Here is a 15395-nt window from a genome sequence, read left to right on the forward strand (position 1 = left end):
TAATAATAATAATAATAATAAATGTCTACTTGTACTACAGCCACATGAAACACCTCCACTGCAGCAGGTGGGAGGGGACAAAAGGGTGTTAACACACTCAACTACAGCTGAAAGTCTGCACGGATGCACAGAAGCACCTACAGGCCTGCAGATGAGTAAGTCTAATATCCTACATGTGTGCTGTGGAATTACACAAGTCAATAACTGAATGGGACTCACTAGGGGCCATGGTTCTTGTGGAGTAGAAGTGTATAATTAAGGGTAAGAGGCTATAATGACCCTGTACAACAATAGAGTTGGGCATCAGTATGAAGTCATTTAGCTTCATGTAGACACACATAACTATATACATATTTACAGGTGTGTGTCTGGACATGGGTAGGATATACACACACATTTGCTTTGTTCTGTCTGTACTATGAAAGCCTAAGAGAGCCCCCAACAGCAATGAGAACAACATACCACAGCTGGCTTTAAGTTATCTGTCTTCAATAAAAGGGCCCTGGACTTCTTGGAGAATTGGCTGATTCTAGAGTTGGTCAAGAACTATTGCACAGGGACTGGAGAGATGGCTCAGTGGTTAAGAGCATGGGCTTCTCTTCCAGAGAACCTAGCTTCAATTCCCAGCACCAAGATGGAGATGGTAGCACACAACGGTCAGTATCTCTAGTTCTAGGGCATCTGACATCCTGTTCGGGCCTCTCCAGGCACCAGGTAGGCTTGAGATGTCAAGTCATTCATGCAGGCAAAACACACACTGAAATAAAAATAAGTACATCTTTTGTTATAAAGAAATGTTATACAAAGAAGAGTCTAGAATACTGTATAGTATCAGAACATAGAGCAATGCCTTTTCAAAGCAAAATGGTAAAAATTAAAAATGCTTCACCATCAAAAAGGAAATCTGGGCTGGAGAGATGGCTCAGTGGTTAAGAGCACTGACTGCTCTTCCGAAAGGCCTGAGTTCAAATCCCAGCAACCACATGGTGGCTCACAACCACCCATAATGAGATCTGACGCCCTCTTCTGGTGCATCTGAAGACAGCCAACAGTGTACTTAGATATAATAAATAAATCTTTAAAAAAAAAAAAGAAAATCCCACCCCAATGACAGAAATGTGTCAAAGGGACACAGTAACCTGTTGCAGGTTGCCCCACGCTGTTTGTATCCAGATGTTGATTCTGCTTCCTCAAGAGGGGCTGCCCCAGAGGAGTGGCCAATCACATACTCCGGTGATATCCTGTGAACCTTTTCCCCATTTTAACAATAAAGGCTAGAACGTGTGATTGGACAGTGGAGGGGAAAAGTGGGACAGGAGGTCTCTGAAAGTAGAGGCAAGTGGAGAGAGGGAGAGAGGAGAACGAGAAGGGGGGAGAGAGGACAGAAAAAGAGGAGGAAGAGGAAGCCAAAATGGAGCAGAACCATGTGGCCAGGAGAAACCGCAAGTAGCAAAGGGTCTCATGGCTGGGGAATAAGTCAGTACAGTGCTATATCTGCCCAATCTAGGCGTATAGCATATACATACAATAACTGAATTGTGTGGTTTTTATATGGGACTATTGGGATGGAAAATTTTAGCAACAGTAACCAACCAAAAGAGCTTCCCAAAGACAAAGCTAAAATAATGTCAGTAGGCCTACAGAGATGGTTCAGCGGTTAAGAGTACTGACTGGTCTTCCAGAGGTCCTAAGTTCAATTCCCAGCAACCACATGGTGGCTCACAACCATCTGTAATGTGATCCGATGCCCTCTTTTGGTGTGTCTGAAGATAGCTGCTGTATACTCATGTACATAAAATAAATAAAATCTTTTTTTTAAATGTCAGTAATAAAACAATATAGAATTACATTCCAAAGCACAAAAGAAATACCCATGAGTCTATGATATAGATGACAAAATAATTTATGGGAGAAAACACAGGAAAAAAAAAGTGAATTGCACACAACTGCTACAGACACTTCAACGGGGTAATGAGGAGCAGAGCTCCCCCTGGCTCTAGTCCAGGCTGAACACAGCCATCCCCACCCAAAGAGAAGAGCCTGGGACAAGAAAGTCACTTCACAGTGTGGAAATCTAACAGGCGTCACCTTCCCACCGTGGTTACAGTCACATCAGGTCATAAATCAGGTGATAAAAATGACACTTTGTCTTGGCAATCTTCTCTCCTGTAACTCCAGTTTAAATAACTATGAGAAAAACACGGATGCGTTCCTGTGAGAGTCACACACATTTCTCCATAGGATCAAGGTCAGCAACGGTGAGGGAAACATCTAAACATCTTAGAGAATCCTAATAACCTATAAAAGTTAGCGAATGGCCATGTTTTACTTCCCCCGTTACAAGTGCCCTACGGTGTAATCAGTTAAGCGGAGAGACTAGGGATGATACGGAAACTCTGAAATCACTATCACCTAAGTACAGGAAAAACAAAAAGATCATCGAGTATGGAGCCGAGGATCCGAAGGCCTTGCATCTAGAAAGGAACTGTCGGAGCACAGTGCTAAGAAACAAGACTAAGAATCCTCCTTAAAAACAGGCACTAGGGCCGGGCAGTGGTGGCGCATGCCTTTAATCCCAGCACTCGGGAGGCAGAGGCAGGTGGATTTCTGAGTTTGAGGCCAGCCTGGTCTACAGAGTGAGTTCCAGGACAGCCAGGGCTATCAGAGAAACCCTGTCTCGAAAAACCAAAAAAAAAAAAAAAAAAAAAAAAAAGGCACTAGGTCTGAACAGAGTCCAGTGAGATGCACAGACAACAGAACATGTTAAGTGATGATGAATTCGATTGCTCATTAAGTGACTATTAGAAACACAATGAGGGGGCTGGAGAGCACTGACTGCTCTTCCAGAGGTCCTGAGTTCAATTCCCAGCAACCACATGGTGGCTCACAACCATCTGTAATGGGATCTGATGCCCTCTTCTGGAGCATCTGAAGTCAACTATAGTGTACTCCTTTACATGAAATAAATAAATCTTTTTTAAAAAAAAAAAAAGAGCCGGGCAGTGGTGGCGCATGCCTTTAATCCCAGCACTCGGGAGGCAGAGGCAGGCGGATCTCTGAGTTCGAGGCCAGCCTGGTCTACAGAGTGAGTTCCAGGACAGCCAGGGCTACATAGAGAGACCCTGTCTCGAAAAAAAAAAAAAAAAAAGAAACACAATGAGATCCCATAATATGACACCAAAATAGCTGAAACCAGGAAGACCTGTCACACCAAGGGAAGGGGGATCAGAATGTTATCAAACAAGTGGGAATGGAATATGAGCAATAGAAAGATAAGAATAGAAAGATAAGTATGAGCCTACCACAGGACCTGGCTATGTCACTCCAAAGACACCATTTGTTCATTACATGATATGCACACAAATGCTCATAGCATTCTCTTCACTAGGACGAGCAAATGTTGAAACCACCAAAAAGCTACCAACAGATAAACTGTGAGAATTATACAACATGATGCTTTTCAGCCATAAGAAGGAACAAAGTACTGGCATGTGCAATAAGAGTAACTTGAAATAATGCTAACATCATGCATGCTGGCTGATATCAGCAATCCAAGTATTTAGAAAGCTGAAGTCAGAAGACTGTCATGAGTTCAAGACCTAACCTGGTCTACGTAGTTAGTTCTAGGACAAGCCAGGCAGCAGTTAAGGCCCTGTCCAAGAACAAAGAAAGATGCTGGGAAAAAAACAGATTTAATTTGGCTTGTTATTGTTTGTTCTGGAAGCAGACTAAGCTTGCTTGGAAAGCACGGTGCCCTGCACCGTTACCAACAGTAAAGAGAAGAAGACGACATACTGTATGAGCCCATTTCACTAACCCATGCTGACTAGAAGTGCAGCAGAGGTGACCAAGGGTGAACACCCAGGGATGGAGACTATCAAGGACAAGAGAAAGCTTGCATGTGGGACTGTATTCCTTGACCACGGAGATGCTTTCCTGAGTATCTGTTGGTCAAATGTACTGAACCAACACTTTAAATACGGACATTATACAGTGTGTCAATCAAACTGTGTGCCAATCAGAAAAGCTGTGCAACAGGCTGTTGGGGATGGAAGAGAACAAGGTATTCTATAAAGGGCTGCCCTGAAAGGAAGGAAGCAATAGAGACTGCTGGACCAGGCCTGATATATTGTTCTACAAGCTACCAATGCTCCGTGCTGACTTAATGAACTTGCCTAACAAGGAAATCAGTAACTGCGTGAACATACCATATAGGTCCACTTTCCACACCCGAATTTCTTAATGAGAAAAGCAGCACACTGAGAACCCGCTGGCCCAAGCTCCTTTCCTAATCACTGCTATGCCGCAGCCCAAAGAGCAGCCTTGTCTGAGCCTGCCCGCAGCCGTAGGAGGAGAACAGTAGTCATCACTGCTCCAGGCTGTCAGACTGGAGCCTTATCGAGCCACAGAACTGCACACGGCAGCGGCCAGTTAATTACGTACCAACAACTGAGCTATTCGGGAAGTCATTGAAATCAAGCAACACATGAAGAGACGACCAGCTTATATTTGTTCAGAATGCTTATTTTCAGTTAGCTAGGGTGATAAGTGGTTTGTATTACAATTACTTTGTCACCATCCAAAAGCTCAAATTTCATATTCAGACCTTATAAAAACACCCTTGATGTAAGTAACAATATGTAACTATACCATCTTTGACAGTTTTCTTATTTCCTCAGACTATGGTCTCCCAAGAAGGGAGGATGTGAAAATAACAATGTTATCTGCATTTTTTTGAAGTTTTTGTTTTAGTTTATAAATTTCTTAGGAATTTTGTTATTCAAATTATTCCCAAATTATGCATACAAATTTTAAATGTTTTCTTGTTCATGTCTGATAACAGATTTTCTTTAAAAATTTACAACTTAAAAATCTTTTCTTTGAAACATGAGAAAGATATGAAACCCCCTACATTACATATGTAGCTTGGATACACCTTAAAACATTATTTTCAAATATCCCAAATTACATATTAAGAATACATGTCTTGCTGTTTGCATTTAAGAACAATCCAGCATGTCTGTGCTCTGTGTGTTTACATTACTTCAGAACCTATTTTTACCTCTTGATAAAATGTTATCTACAAAGTTTTCTCAGATGTTTAATAAATGAGACAAAGCGATCACTGTGAAAACACGGGCTGTGACTTCAGCTCTTTCTTCTTTCATCCTATGCACTTCCTATCAGTCATGCAATTTCCTGTCCCTTCAGGTTTCTGACGGATTTCCATCTCTGTGATCTCAGAGCTGCTGCCTGCTCAGCCTGCTGGAGCATCCACCCGCTGAATATGGACAGCACTCACTGCCACGGTGCAGCACTGAAATCTGAGGCGTTGATGGCCACCATTTCCAGTTATTTTAACTGCAGGACCACCTTGAAACACAAACAGGGAGAAGCCATGTCAGCGTAGACTAGATAGAAGCTGCTATGTGCTAGATGACCTCTGAAGAGCAATATGAAGAGCAACCGGCAAATGGGGACAGGACTTATGGCTCCTGGCTGCGGAGATCTGTGCTCGGTCACTCATACCCAGTCCAGGCTCCGCCACGCCCACCTCTCTGAAGGCCACCAGGCTTTGGCTACAAGTATGGTTACTGGACATGAGGGTCAATCATGAAGGCAAAATTAAAACATGAGCAGCTAGGCAGACTGGGAAGAAGGTGATGGTTATCGGGGCTTAAAAGGGCAGGGGGGTCTAGAATGATGGCAGCCAGGGAGGTGACCAGGAAGAACGGGAGCCAGTTCCTGAGAGCTGCCCAATAATGAGCAAACAGTGACAATAAAAATCCTGTTTTCCTTTCCCCACAGCACATCTCCGCTGTTTCACCACTGTTTTCTATGTACTACACACTGGGCCTGGCTGCTGGGGTTCAGACACAACTATTTGGTACGAAGACTTGGAACATCCGTTAATTCCATCATATGTCAGCCTGATTCTGTCATAACTACAGTTATATTTTATCTCCCAAACTCAGAACTTTACAAAAGCAATTTTTAACATTTGTCCATCCAAATAAGACATTTGGTTTTTTTTGTTATAAAATCATAAAGATCTTTTTTTTTAAACTAGAGAAACTTCAGAATCAACTAATTTCGTGATCTCAAGGTAAACTTTATTTTTAAGCTTAATGAATACTAAAGGAAACCAAAATGCATAGTTAGAATAGTACTGCTTTTTATGTTTTTTAAACTAACTAGTAGGTAATTAAATTCAGAACTTGGTAACTGAATGTTTTAAGTTCTAGTTAACTCTACCTTTAAAGTAGAGGTCAAACAACCCAACCAAGTCTTTTCTGTGCTTGATATTAAGTGTCAGCGAGTGAGACACATTGAAACCCAGTTGGAATTCTCTTTCCCTTCACAAGGGTGGCCTGATGCTTACGCAGTAAGCGCCTGTGTGATGGAGGGAGTTCAAGCGCATACCTTATTAGCTGCCTCCAAGGAGCTGATCAGACTCTGTAACTCCTCTTTACTCATCTCAACGGAGTATGGTTTCACTTTGCCGTCTTCCTTCACATCCAGATGAAGGTTCAAAAGGGGCATCTGCAAGGTGGCGATCTTGTCACTAGAAAGCGCAAGCTGAGGAAAGGAGAATAATGCACAGTATTACACAGCATGCTGACACCACTCAACAAATACCAGGGCTGGGGAAGAGCTCGCCACCCCAGTGTTTCCCAGTATGCTCACAAATTCTGGGAAACAAGAGAATAAACTAACCCTGTGGCAGAACACACAGTCAGAGAGCAGGAAGCGAGGGGAAAGGAGACAAAACACATACAGGAAGTGGGCAGGAAGAAAGGAAACTGCGGTTTGTCCAGCTAAACAGAACACTCTTAATTCTAGATTGAAATCATGGTTTACTATAGAAATGCAGAAGAGCTAAAAGTGTCTGATACAGAAAGAATCAGAATTGTTATAGAAAAGATTCCAAGATGACAGTTCATGTAGAAAACAGTCTAAAGACACTCAGAAACTCTTGCAAATTAAGCAACTTACCTCATGACTGGCTACCTACCCAAAGGGCGTCTAGTCTTCTTCTAACATATCTACAGCATCTGCAATTGGCTTGACCTTTCCCAGCTACAGAGCCTCCAGTGTTAAGGATCTTCACAAATCATGATTCTAATTAAATTCCTGGTCATTCTTTCTTGGTGGGGGTCCTACTTGTTTAAGTATTTAAGTTAGGCAATGAAAACTAAAGGAATTAATAAGCTGACGCAAAAGCTTGCACACTTGAAAACAGCATCCACAGGAGCCTTCCCCTGCCTGAGAGCACAGCAGTCTCACAGCACAATGTAAGACCGAAGCTGCACCAGTTAAGGGGCCATTTGATAAACAAAAGCAACTACATGTCCTTCATAAACGCTGCTGTGTCATCCATGCTTACTTCAATGTTAAATGTGTACTTAAATGAAACCTCTTATTTAATGTATCATTGATTAACTTGCCTTCTTCATTTGGACTTCAGTGTAACAAGTATAAAATGTTTTCAAGCTTTGGCTGTGTTGCATGCTTACTATACTTCTGGTTTTGTGTCAATATGATAAGCACGTTAATAAACAATCCTTAACACAGCTGAGCCTCAACCAGAACCACAGAACCATTTCCTCAGCTGAGATGACAAATGGCTACTTACCGAGGAGTTCTGAGCCTGCCTCATTGTCCCACTTTCCCATCTTTTGTCCTCTTAATTCACCAAAACAACATAAGGCACTGTCTAGATCTGAGACCATGCCAGGATCAGGAACCAGAATGGACCTGAACCTGTCTACTCGTATGGTACCTTAAAGAACAAAAAGTGGTTCTGAAATTGCTCTTTCTCAGCTCTACTCAGGACTACCCTCTTTGCCCAATGTTTTTAAAACTGTTACTTTCCTCATAGAAGTAAAATCATATTTATCAATCTTGAGAGCACTATGGCATCTATAAGACCTTCACCAAGGTTATACACTAAATACACACTTCTCCACTTCTGACTGATAAGTCTGGGAAAATTCATTGTCAGTACAATGACACCACACATGGTCTGGCTGCTTACGGTGCTCTTATGTCCAAGTTAACACAAAACCAATCATTTACATGAGGTTTGCTATTACCTTGGAACACTATAGTCTCAACATAACCAATTTTAGGCATGCTTGCTTTAAAAGAATAAGTAAACTTAAATATTACACACAAAAGCATATAAATAACTAGACTCTTACCTTTAACTGCCAATCAAAATCCTGTAGCTGCGCACAAGAAATATCAACTATTTCCCCCAACAGGGCCTGCTTGATCTCATTTCTCCTACTCTTTAAACATTTCAAAACAGCTTCTTGGTGACATGAATTCAGTTGGTTCAGTTGCTGGAGTGTCTGTGAAAACAAGCACACGTGGCCAGAGGGTGAGTGAAAGGGGCCTGCAGCTTCCATGTAAAAGTCCACCATCCCCTTAAAGTGACAGGATGATAAAAAGAAACACCTCAGTAACTATAAAAAGCACAAGCTGAAAATGAGTAACCCAGACAGATCTTCACAAGTTCCTGCAAGCCAGACAGATGGTAAAGAAAGGCATTGCCTGACAAAAGCGAGAGAGCTCTGTGCAGAGCCACGGCCCTTTCAGCGAGGAGTCTACAAGAAACAGGAGAAACTCAAGAGAAAACCACAACTTTGAAACCTGTGTGTGCCTAACTACACAGCTTCAAAATAGACAACACAGCAAAGTTCTACATTTTTAAAGAGAGAAACAGGTAAGTGCATATTCAGAGATATTAATACTTTTTTTTTTTTAGTTGCTGCCAGAAACTCACAGAAAGCTTTACTGAGGTTTCCAGAGCTTAAAAATATTAACTTCCATCTAATCAAATGGCCTGACATATACACCACCACACCCCAAAACTTCAAACCACACAGCAGCTTCACACACAGTAAACCGCACACTGAGCCATTAAAATGCACAATACTGAATTAACAAGTTTGTATCACTGATGTCTGCACAACTAAATAAAAGCTAATGAGATAAATATTTCCCAATTTAAAACTTAAGTAACTTAATACCATTTAATACCAATTAAGTAAAGAAAATCAATGGTCCATAAACTCTTCCAAAGGACAGGAAAAGAGAAAAAATGAAAACCTACCCAAAGTCATTCAACAAACCCAGAATAAAATCTGAAACCCTGACAAGGGTATCACAGGAAGTTCACAGGCCAGTGTCAATCAAATAGAGATCCAAATATTCTAAGCAAAACAGTGGGTCATCCAATGAACGTGCACATGAATTATATACATCATGACCAAGAATACATCATGACCAGGCTGGATTTAACAAGTCACTAAAGCCGGGCGTGGTGGCGCACGCCTTTAATCCCAGCACTCGGGAGGCAGAGGCAGGCGGATTTCTGAGTTCGAGGCCAGCCTGGTCTACAAAGTGAGTTCCAGGACAGCCAGGGCTATACAGAGAAACCCTGTCTCAAAAAACCAAAAAAAAAAAAAAAAAAAAAAAAAGTCACTAAGAGCTTAGTTTAACATCCAAAATTAATCACCATATTAACAAAATAGTGGGAAATAAATCAGAAAAAAATCTAATCACTAATCTAATCACTATTATCTATAAAATCATGCAGCTGATGACTAGAAGGAAAAGCAGTAATTTCCTCCCTAAGGTGTGTGGGGAGGATAGGTCTACGATCACTACTTTTTGTTTAATATATATTAATGCATATGAACATAAATATATATAAAATAGGAAAGTTATTAGAGAAGGATATAATAGGTAACAGTTTCTACAGCTAACAATAACAACTGAAAATAAAGTTAAAGAGTACTAAAAACCTAACCAACTATTTGCAAGACTTCTACATTAAAAATTATAAAATACAGAGAAATAAGAGTCAATCAAGCCGGGCGTGGTGGCGCACGCCTTTAATCCCAGCACTCGGGAGGCAGAGGCAGGCGGATTTCTGAGTTCGAGGCCAGCCTGGGCTACAGAGTGAGTTCCAGGACAGCCACGACTACACAGAGAAACCCTGTCTCGAAAAACCAAAAAAAAAAAAAAAAAAAAAAGAGTCAATCAAAATAAAGAGACCTACCCCATTTCATAGACTAGGAAGCCAAAAACTGCAGCCAATTCTCCCTGGATAATCTAGAAATTCAGTACAACCCACACTATAATCCAAACTGGCTTTTACAGTTGACAAGCTGATTTTAAAATGTATATGAAGACAAAAAGGACCAAGGAGAGTCAACACTGAAGAAACAGGGGGTTGAAGGTCTTCTACCAGCTGATACCAAGAATTAACCTAGCATATCTTCAATGCTGTGGTAATTAAAACAGTGTAAAACTGCCAAAAGCCAATGCAGAGACAAATGGAATTCAATAGAGAGCCCAGAGACAGACCCCACACATGCCCGCCATCTGATTTATTACCAACGCTGCACGGCAGCCTGTGAGCAAGGACAGCCAATATATGTCCAATAGATGGCAGTGAGTCAGTGGGAAACTGTGCAGAGGAAACCAAGATGGACCCTGTCTCACACAAAATACTAATTCAAAACATATCTGAGAGTAGATTACAGAAGCTAAAACAATCAAGCCTCCATAGGGAAACACACAAAGACAGAGACAGCACTACCCGCCAAAAGAAATACTGGCAAACTGGACTGTATTAACTTCAGAACTTCTGTTCCCCAAAAGTCCTATTAAGAGAATGAAAAAGCAAGGGACATGACAGATTAAACGTATATATTCAAAGAAATGCAAATCTAGAATTATATAAATCAACACGACAGATACATAAAACACCATCTACTAAAGTAAACATCTCCTAAATATGTGCAAATAGTTCTTGACAAAGTTGTAAAAGCCACTTTCCATGAGGTCCAATGTAAGCTAGAGTCTAATCATTACAACCAGAACACTCAGGCTTTCTTCAGCATCCTGCATTCACCGCTATGCTTTCAAAGTGTTACAGTGGGAGGAAAAAAAAAAAAAAAAAAAAAAACAACTAAGACAAAACTGCCATGTCCCAGAAAACCCAATGTGGTCTTCCACTCACTCACGATTAGACCTTCGGCTGCTGTAGCATGTGATCAGTTACTGAACACATGGGTAGAACCCTACAAACATCGTTAGAACCTCCGGGTGATACTTATTATCAGGTAAAGAGGTCAGGACTGAAACTACCTCTTCCTCAGAAAAGTTTTTGCCAACGACCGCTTTGAAAAACGTGGTAACATCTTCGAGAACATGCTTCCATTCAGCTGAATTCCAGACACTGTGATAATCCTGGTGGGCAGGATAAGCTCGGCCACAGAAGCCGTCAATGATTTTGTGAAGAAGCTAGGGAGAAAAAAGGAAATAAAAGTACTTTAAAGAAAATGACAAGGCTGATTTCTGTTCCTTGCAGAACACAGATGTTGACAGACGTGCCTTTTATAAAACCAGCTACGACAGAAAGGCAACTATTTTGAAGATTTATTGTTGGTGGTTTTCTTTGTCATTCTGTTTGTTGTCTTATTGCTTTGTTTAGTTTTTGGAGACAGGGTCTCACCTCTGTAGTCCAGGCTGGCCTCAAACTTGTGGCAATCCTCCTGTCTCAGTCTCCCAAATTTGGGTGTTCCAGGTGTGAGCTACCAAACCCAGCTAAATCCCAGACCTTCCATTATGATGTCTACCTTTAGAAAGTAAAATCATGTTAAGGTACACTGTTGTTTTCCAAAATTCCTGAATGGAGAACAGTACATGTAGATGCTTTCCTCCAGGATCTGAAGGTGCCATCTCTGTAATAACCAAGCACGTGTTCCTCTCACAGATAAGCCTCCCCCAGGAGCACTACTACCTCGGTTTGGCTTTGCCTCCCCCGCCCCCCAACAGCATACTCTCCTACTCCTCAGCGGGGGTGTTGTGCTTTGCTCTGAGAAAAGCGCTGGCCATCTCCTTTCCCACCGTACTTCCGCTCTGCACTACCAGCAACTGAACCCATGTGAACCTCACAGACTATGAAGACTGGATTTAGGACAAAACTGCCTGCTATGCTTCCTAGTTCCACCAACTCGTTTTAGTTACATTCTCTGCAATCCAAGCGTAAGAGAAGAATGTCACCTGACCACACAATGTCATAGAATTACATATGAGCACAGTAACTCGAGCATCTTAGCAGGCACAAGACATCAGAAGGCCGTGAGTCTGCCTTTGTTCTTAGTGCTGTTATCACTACTTCCATAGCTCAAGCCTTCCGTGTTCTACTGCAGATAATCACATTCATGTGATATTGTTCCAGGCGACACTTGTATCCTGCCAACCACTTAAATCCAAGTAACTGGGAAATGGCATTGAGCTAAAAGTCTTTAGACTCCGATCGCCTTAGATCTGAACCCACTCCGTGGGGAACAGTAACCCCCCCAAAACAACACACAGATGGGTAACTTCTGACTCACCTTCACACACTGACTAATGACACTGGCTAATGTGTTCCAAGATAGTATGTTTTTGTACCATACTCAATTCTTCCCAACGTTTTACACCTATTTCATCTTCTCCCATACTGTCCCATGATAATATAACTCCAAGAACTCAAACTGAGAAATAATTTCAAATACCGCCTTTTGTTCATTCATAACCATGTATAGTTTGATGCGATTACTATATAAAATGGGAATACAACAGAACGCCCCACCTGTAATGTCTACCAAACAGTATCCTGACACTCCCTACAACTCTATGAGGTAAGCATTGTTACTGTTCTCATTTTACACATGAGGACATTGAGGATAAATGATGCTCTACCATAACAGAGTTCCAATCTATCAAAAAAGTACACATATAAATAAGTGCCTGTGATCGAGGAGAGGGGATAGAAAAGGTGTTTATGACGGGTGCAAAGGAACAAGGAAAGAATCTGAAAAGATGAGTAACCATTAGGCATTCCCAGCCAACGCAATGTGCCCGCACACAGGACTGGAAATAAAACCACCACAGCGCAGGAGTGGGAACTGCATCTTTGGAAAGGCAGACAAGGGTGAAAGGGCAGAGGACCTTTGAAAAGTCGAGTAGGGGCCAAATCACAGAAGGCCTTGCATACAACAGAAAGGAGTGAAGGCTTTACTCTGTGCTCAACTTTCCTGTAAGTAATGACATTATTTTTCCAAAACTTTGCCAAGATATTGTGAGCAGGAGTAAGTGTGAGACTAAGAGATTATGGAGACTATAGAGGCAGAGACCGTAAACAGGTAAAGGAGGTTGAAAAGGGGAGATCCAAGGATGAAACCCAAAGTTTCTTAAATAGAGTGGCCCAGTAAATAAGGATGGTGACACCACAACAAACCAGGATAGGGAGGAACCAATGCAGTGAAAAGGGAGTGGAGCCCCAAACCAGGGATTCCCCATAGCTGTGGCAAAAGGCAGAAGCCCAGGAAGAAGACAGCTAGCTCAGCTCAAAGATTCAGGAGTCAAATGTTTTGGCCATCTCTATATAGGAGGAAAGACGCCCTGAAAGTTAGGAGACACAGTCCATAGATAGGTTTCAGCTTTGGCCCTGGCTTGCTGGAAACCTGTGGCTGACATATTTCACTGTCCTCATTTGTAAAATCAAAGAAAATGTTTAAAATACATTTTCTAGAGAACGGAAGGAGTGGCGTTAAATTTCTTTCATCTACAACTGGAGCCGACTTTGGGTAGAAAGTCTCCACAGTGGAGACTTCTGAAAGCCTGAGCAGGGCAGAGTGCTACCATCAAATCACTTTCACAGAGGTCTGGACCCTGGGTGTGCTGCAGGAAAGCCTGGCTGGCTGGCTCTGGTCTCCACAAGCCTGGCTTTGGGGGTGAGCTGTTTTCAGCGGCTGCGATCACCTCTTGGCCAAACTTGAGTGGCTACTCCTTTTCTGGTTAGGAGTTGGTTCCCCCCGCCCTCCAGGGAACAGGTCCCACCAGGTTCGAGTCCTCACTGCATCCGCTGTACCTCACACAGAAAGGGGCGTTCGGGAGATCTGAACTCAAAGGCAGCGGACGCAGCAGATCTCGGGCCCTACCACCCGAGCTTTCTAGCAGCAAGAAGACCCCACACGCACCCAGGCCTGGGCCATTCCCAGACCCGCGCAAAGTCCTTAGGCCGCCACTGTGTCTCCGGGGGCCCAAGAAGAATCGTCCCGACCCCGGCCTTCCCGTGCCCTTCACAAATCCCTCACCCCGGCGCCCTGCTCCGGAGGCAGCTTCTGCAGCCGCCAAAGCGGCGTCCCCTCTTCCGGCTCCATCCCCGAGAAGTAGAGATACCTGTCACGTGACAGGCCTGAACCTTAGGCTTGCGCTACGATTCGTCCACGTGACTTTCTGGAGGGCGGGGCCGGCGGGCGGGCTCAAAGTCCTTGTGCGCATGTGCAAAACCTCAGCCCTTGGTTTTCCCCTGTAGACAAAAAAGAGCAAGGGTTTTTTCCCCTTTTTTTTTTTTTTTTTTTTGGGGGGGGGGGTTCGAGACTGAGGGGAAGTCTGTTACCCAACCGCTTGCTGTCTGGAGGAAGATTTACAGACTTTTGCTCGGTTGAGACTGTGTTCAAAGACAGATCTCATAAACTTTCTTCACTGCAGAAAAGCCATCTAGTAATAGCCACAGCCTGTATTTGAACCCAGGGCCTTTCCCCCAGCGATCTGACAGTCTCCTAGTCAAAGAGTTTGACCTCAAAGTCAAATTAAAGTTACTTTTTAAAATTTTATTTTAAGAGATGTGGGGTCGGGGGCTGGAGAGATGGTTCAGCAGTTAAGAGCACTGACTGCTCTTCCAGAAGTCCTGAGTTCAATTCCCAGCAACCACATGGTGGCTCACAACCATCAGTAATGGGATCTGATGCCCTCTTCTGGGGTGTCTAAAGACAGCTACTGTGTATTCATAGACATAAAATAAATAAATCTTTTTTTTAAAAAAAGAAGATATTTGATTTTTCCCCCGTTTACAAACAGCAAACACAATCCAAGACGGAACTCATAGAAAGGCAAAGTTCAGCTATATATTATTAGGCAACCCAAAGACTCATTATCCAAGCTAAGAAACAAAACAACCTGCTGGTAAAGAAAATCCATGTTTATACCCACACATGTACCACAGGACTGAGCCCGAAATTCTTTGAGCTATAATTTCAATCCAAAAAAAGAAATTTCATGGGCTGGTGAGATGGCTCAGTGGGTAAGAGCACCCGACTGCTCTTCCAAAGGTTCGGAGTTCAAATCCCAACAACCACATGGTGGCTCACAACCATCCGTAATGAGATATGACTCCCTCTCCTGGAGTGTCTGAAGACAGCTACAGTGTACTTACATATAATCAATAAATAAATCTTTTTTTAAAAAGTCACCTTTAAAAAAAAAGTGTCTTTAAAAAAAAAAAAAAAGAAAGAAAGTTCATGATAGAATGAGCCTTGTCGTGA

General features: G+C 42.5%; 1 protein-coding gene across 1 annotated transcript; it reads right to left on the reverse strand.

Annotated features, from left to right (window-relative positions):
* Positions 1-1885: 1885 nt before the first annotated feature.
* Positions 1886-14290, reverse strand: Commd8 (COMM domain containing 8). The gene is made up of 5 exons (XM_021162584.3): positions 14166-14290; positions 11167-11322; positions 8205-8357; positions 6424-6579; positions 1886-5373 (listed from the first exon to the last, which is right to left on the reverse strand). Exons 1-5 carry the CDS (start codon positions 14229-14231, stop codon positions 5353-5355), a joined length of 552 nt encoding a protein of 183 aa, XP_021018243.1. The 5' UTR covers positions 14232-14290; the 3' UTR covers positions 1886-5352.
* Positions 14291-15395: the final 1105 nt, after the last annotated feature.

Source organism: Mus caroli, unplaced genomic scaffold (genome assembly GCF_978045245.1).
Source record: "Mus caroli unplaced genomic scaffold, Mus_caroli_1 scaffold_4, whole genome shotgun sequence".
Taxonomy (NCBI): Eukaryota; Metazoa; Chordata; class Mammalia; order Rodentia; family Muridae; genus Mus; species Mus caroli.

Excerpts from the sequence above, each read along its gene's own strand:
- Commd8 (XM_021162584.3), bottom strand. The coding sequence starts at position 14,231 with ATGGAGCCGGAAGAGGGGACGCCGCTTTGGCGGCTGCAGAAGCTGCCT. Across the intron at positions 6,580-8,204 it reads ATTTTGATTGGCAGTTAAAG|CTTGCGCTTTCTAGTGACAA; the intron begins GTAAGAGTCTAG and ends TCCTTTCCTCAG. Across the intron at positions 5,374-6,423 it reads CCTTGGAGGCAGCTAATAAG|GTGGTCCTGCAGTTAAAATA; the intron begins GTATGCGCTTGA and ends TTGTGTTTCAAG.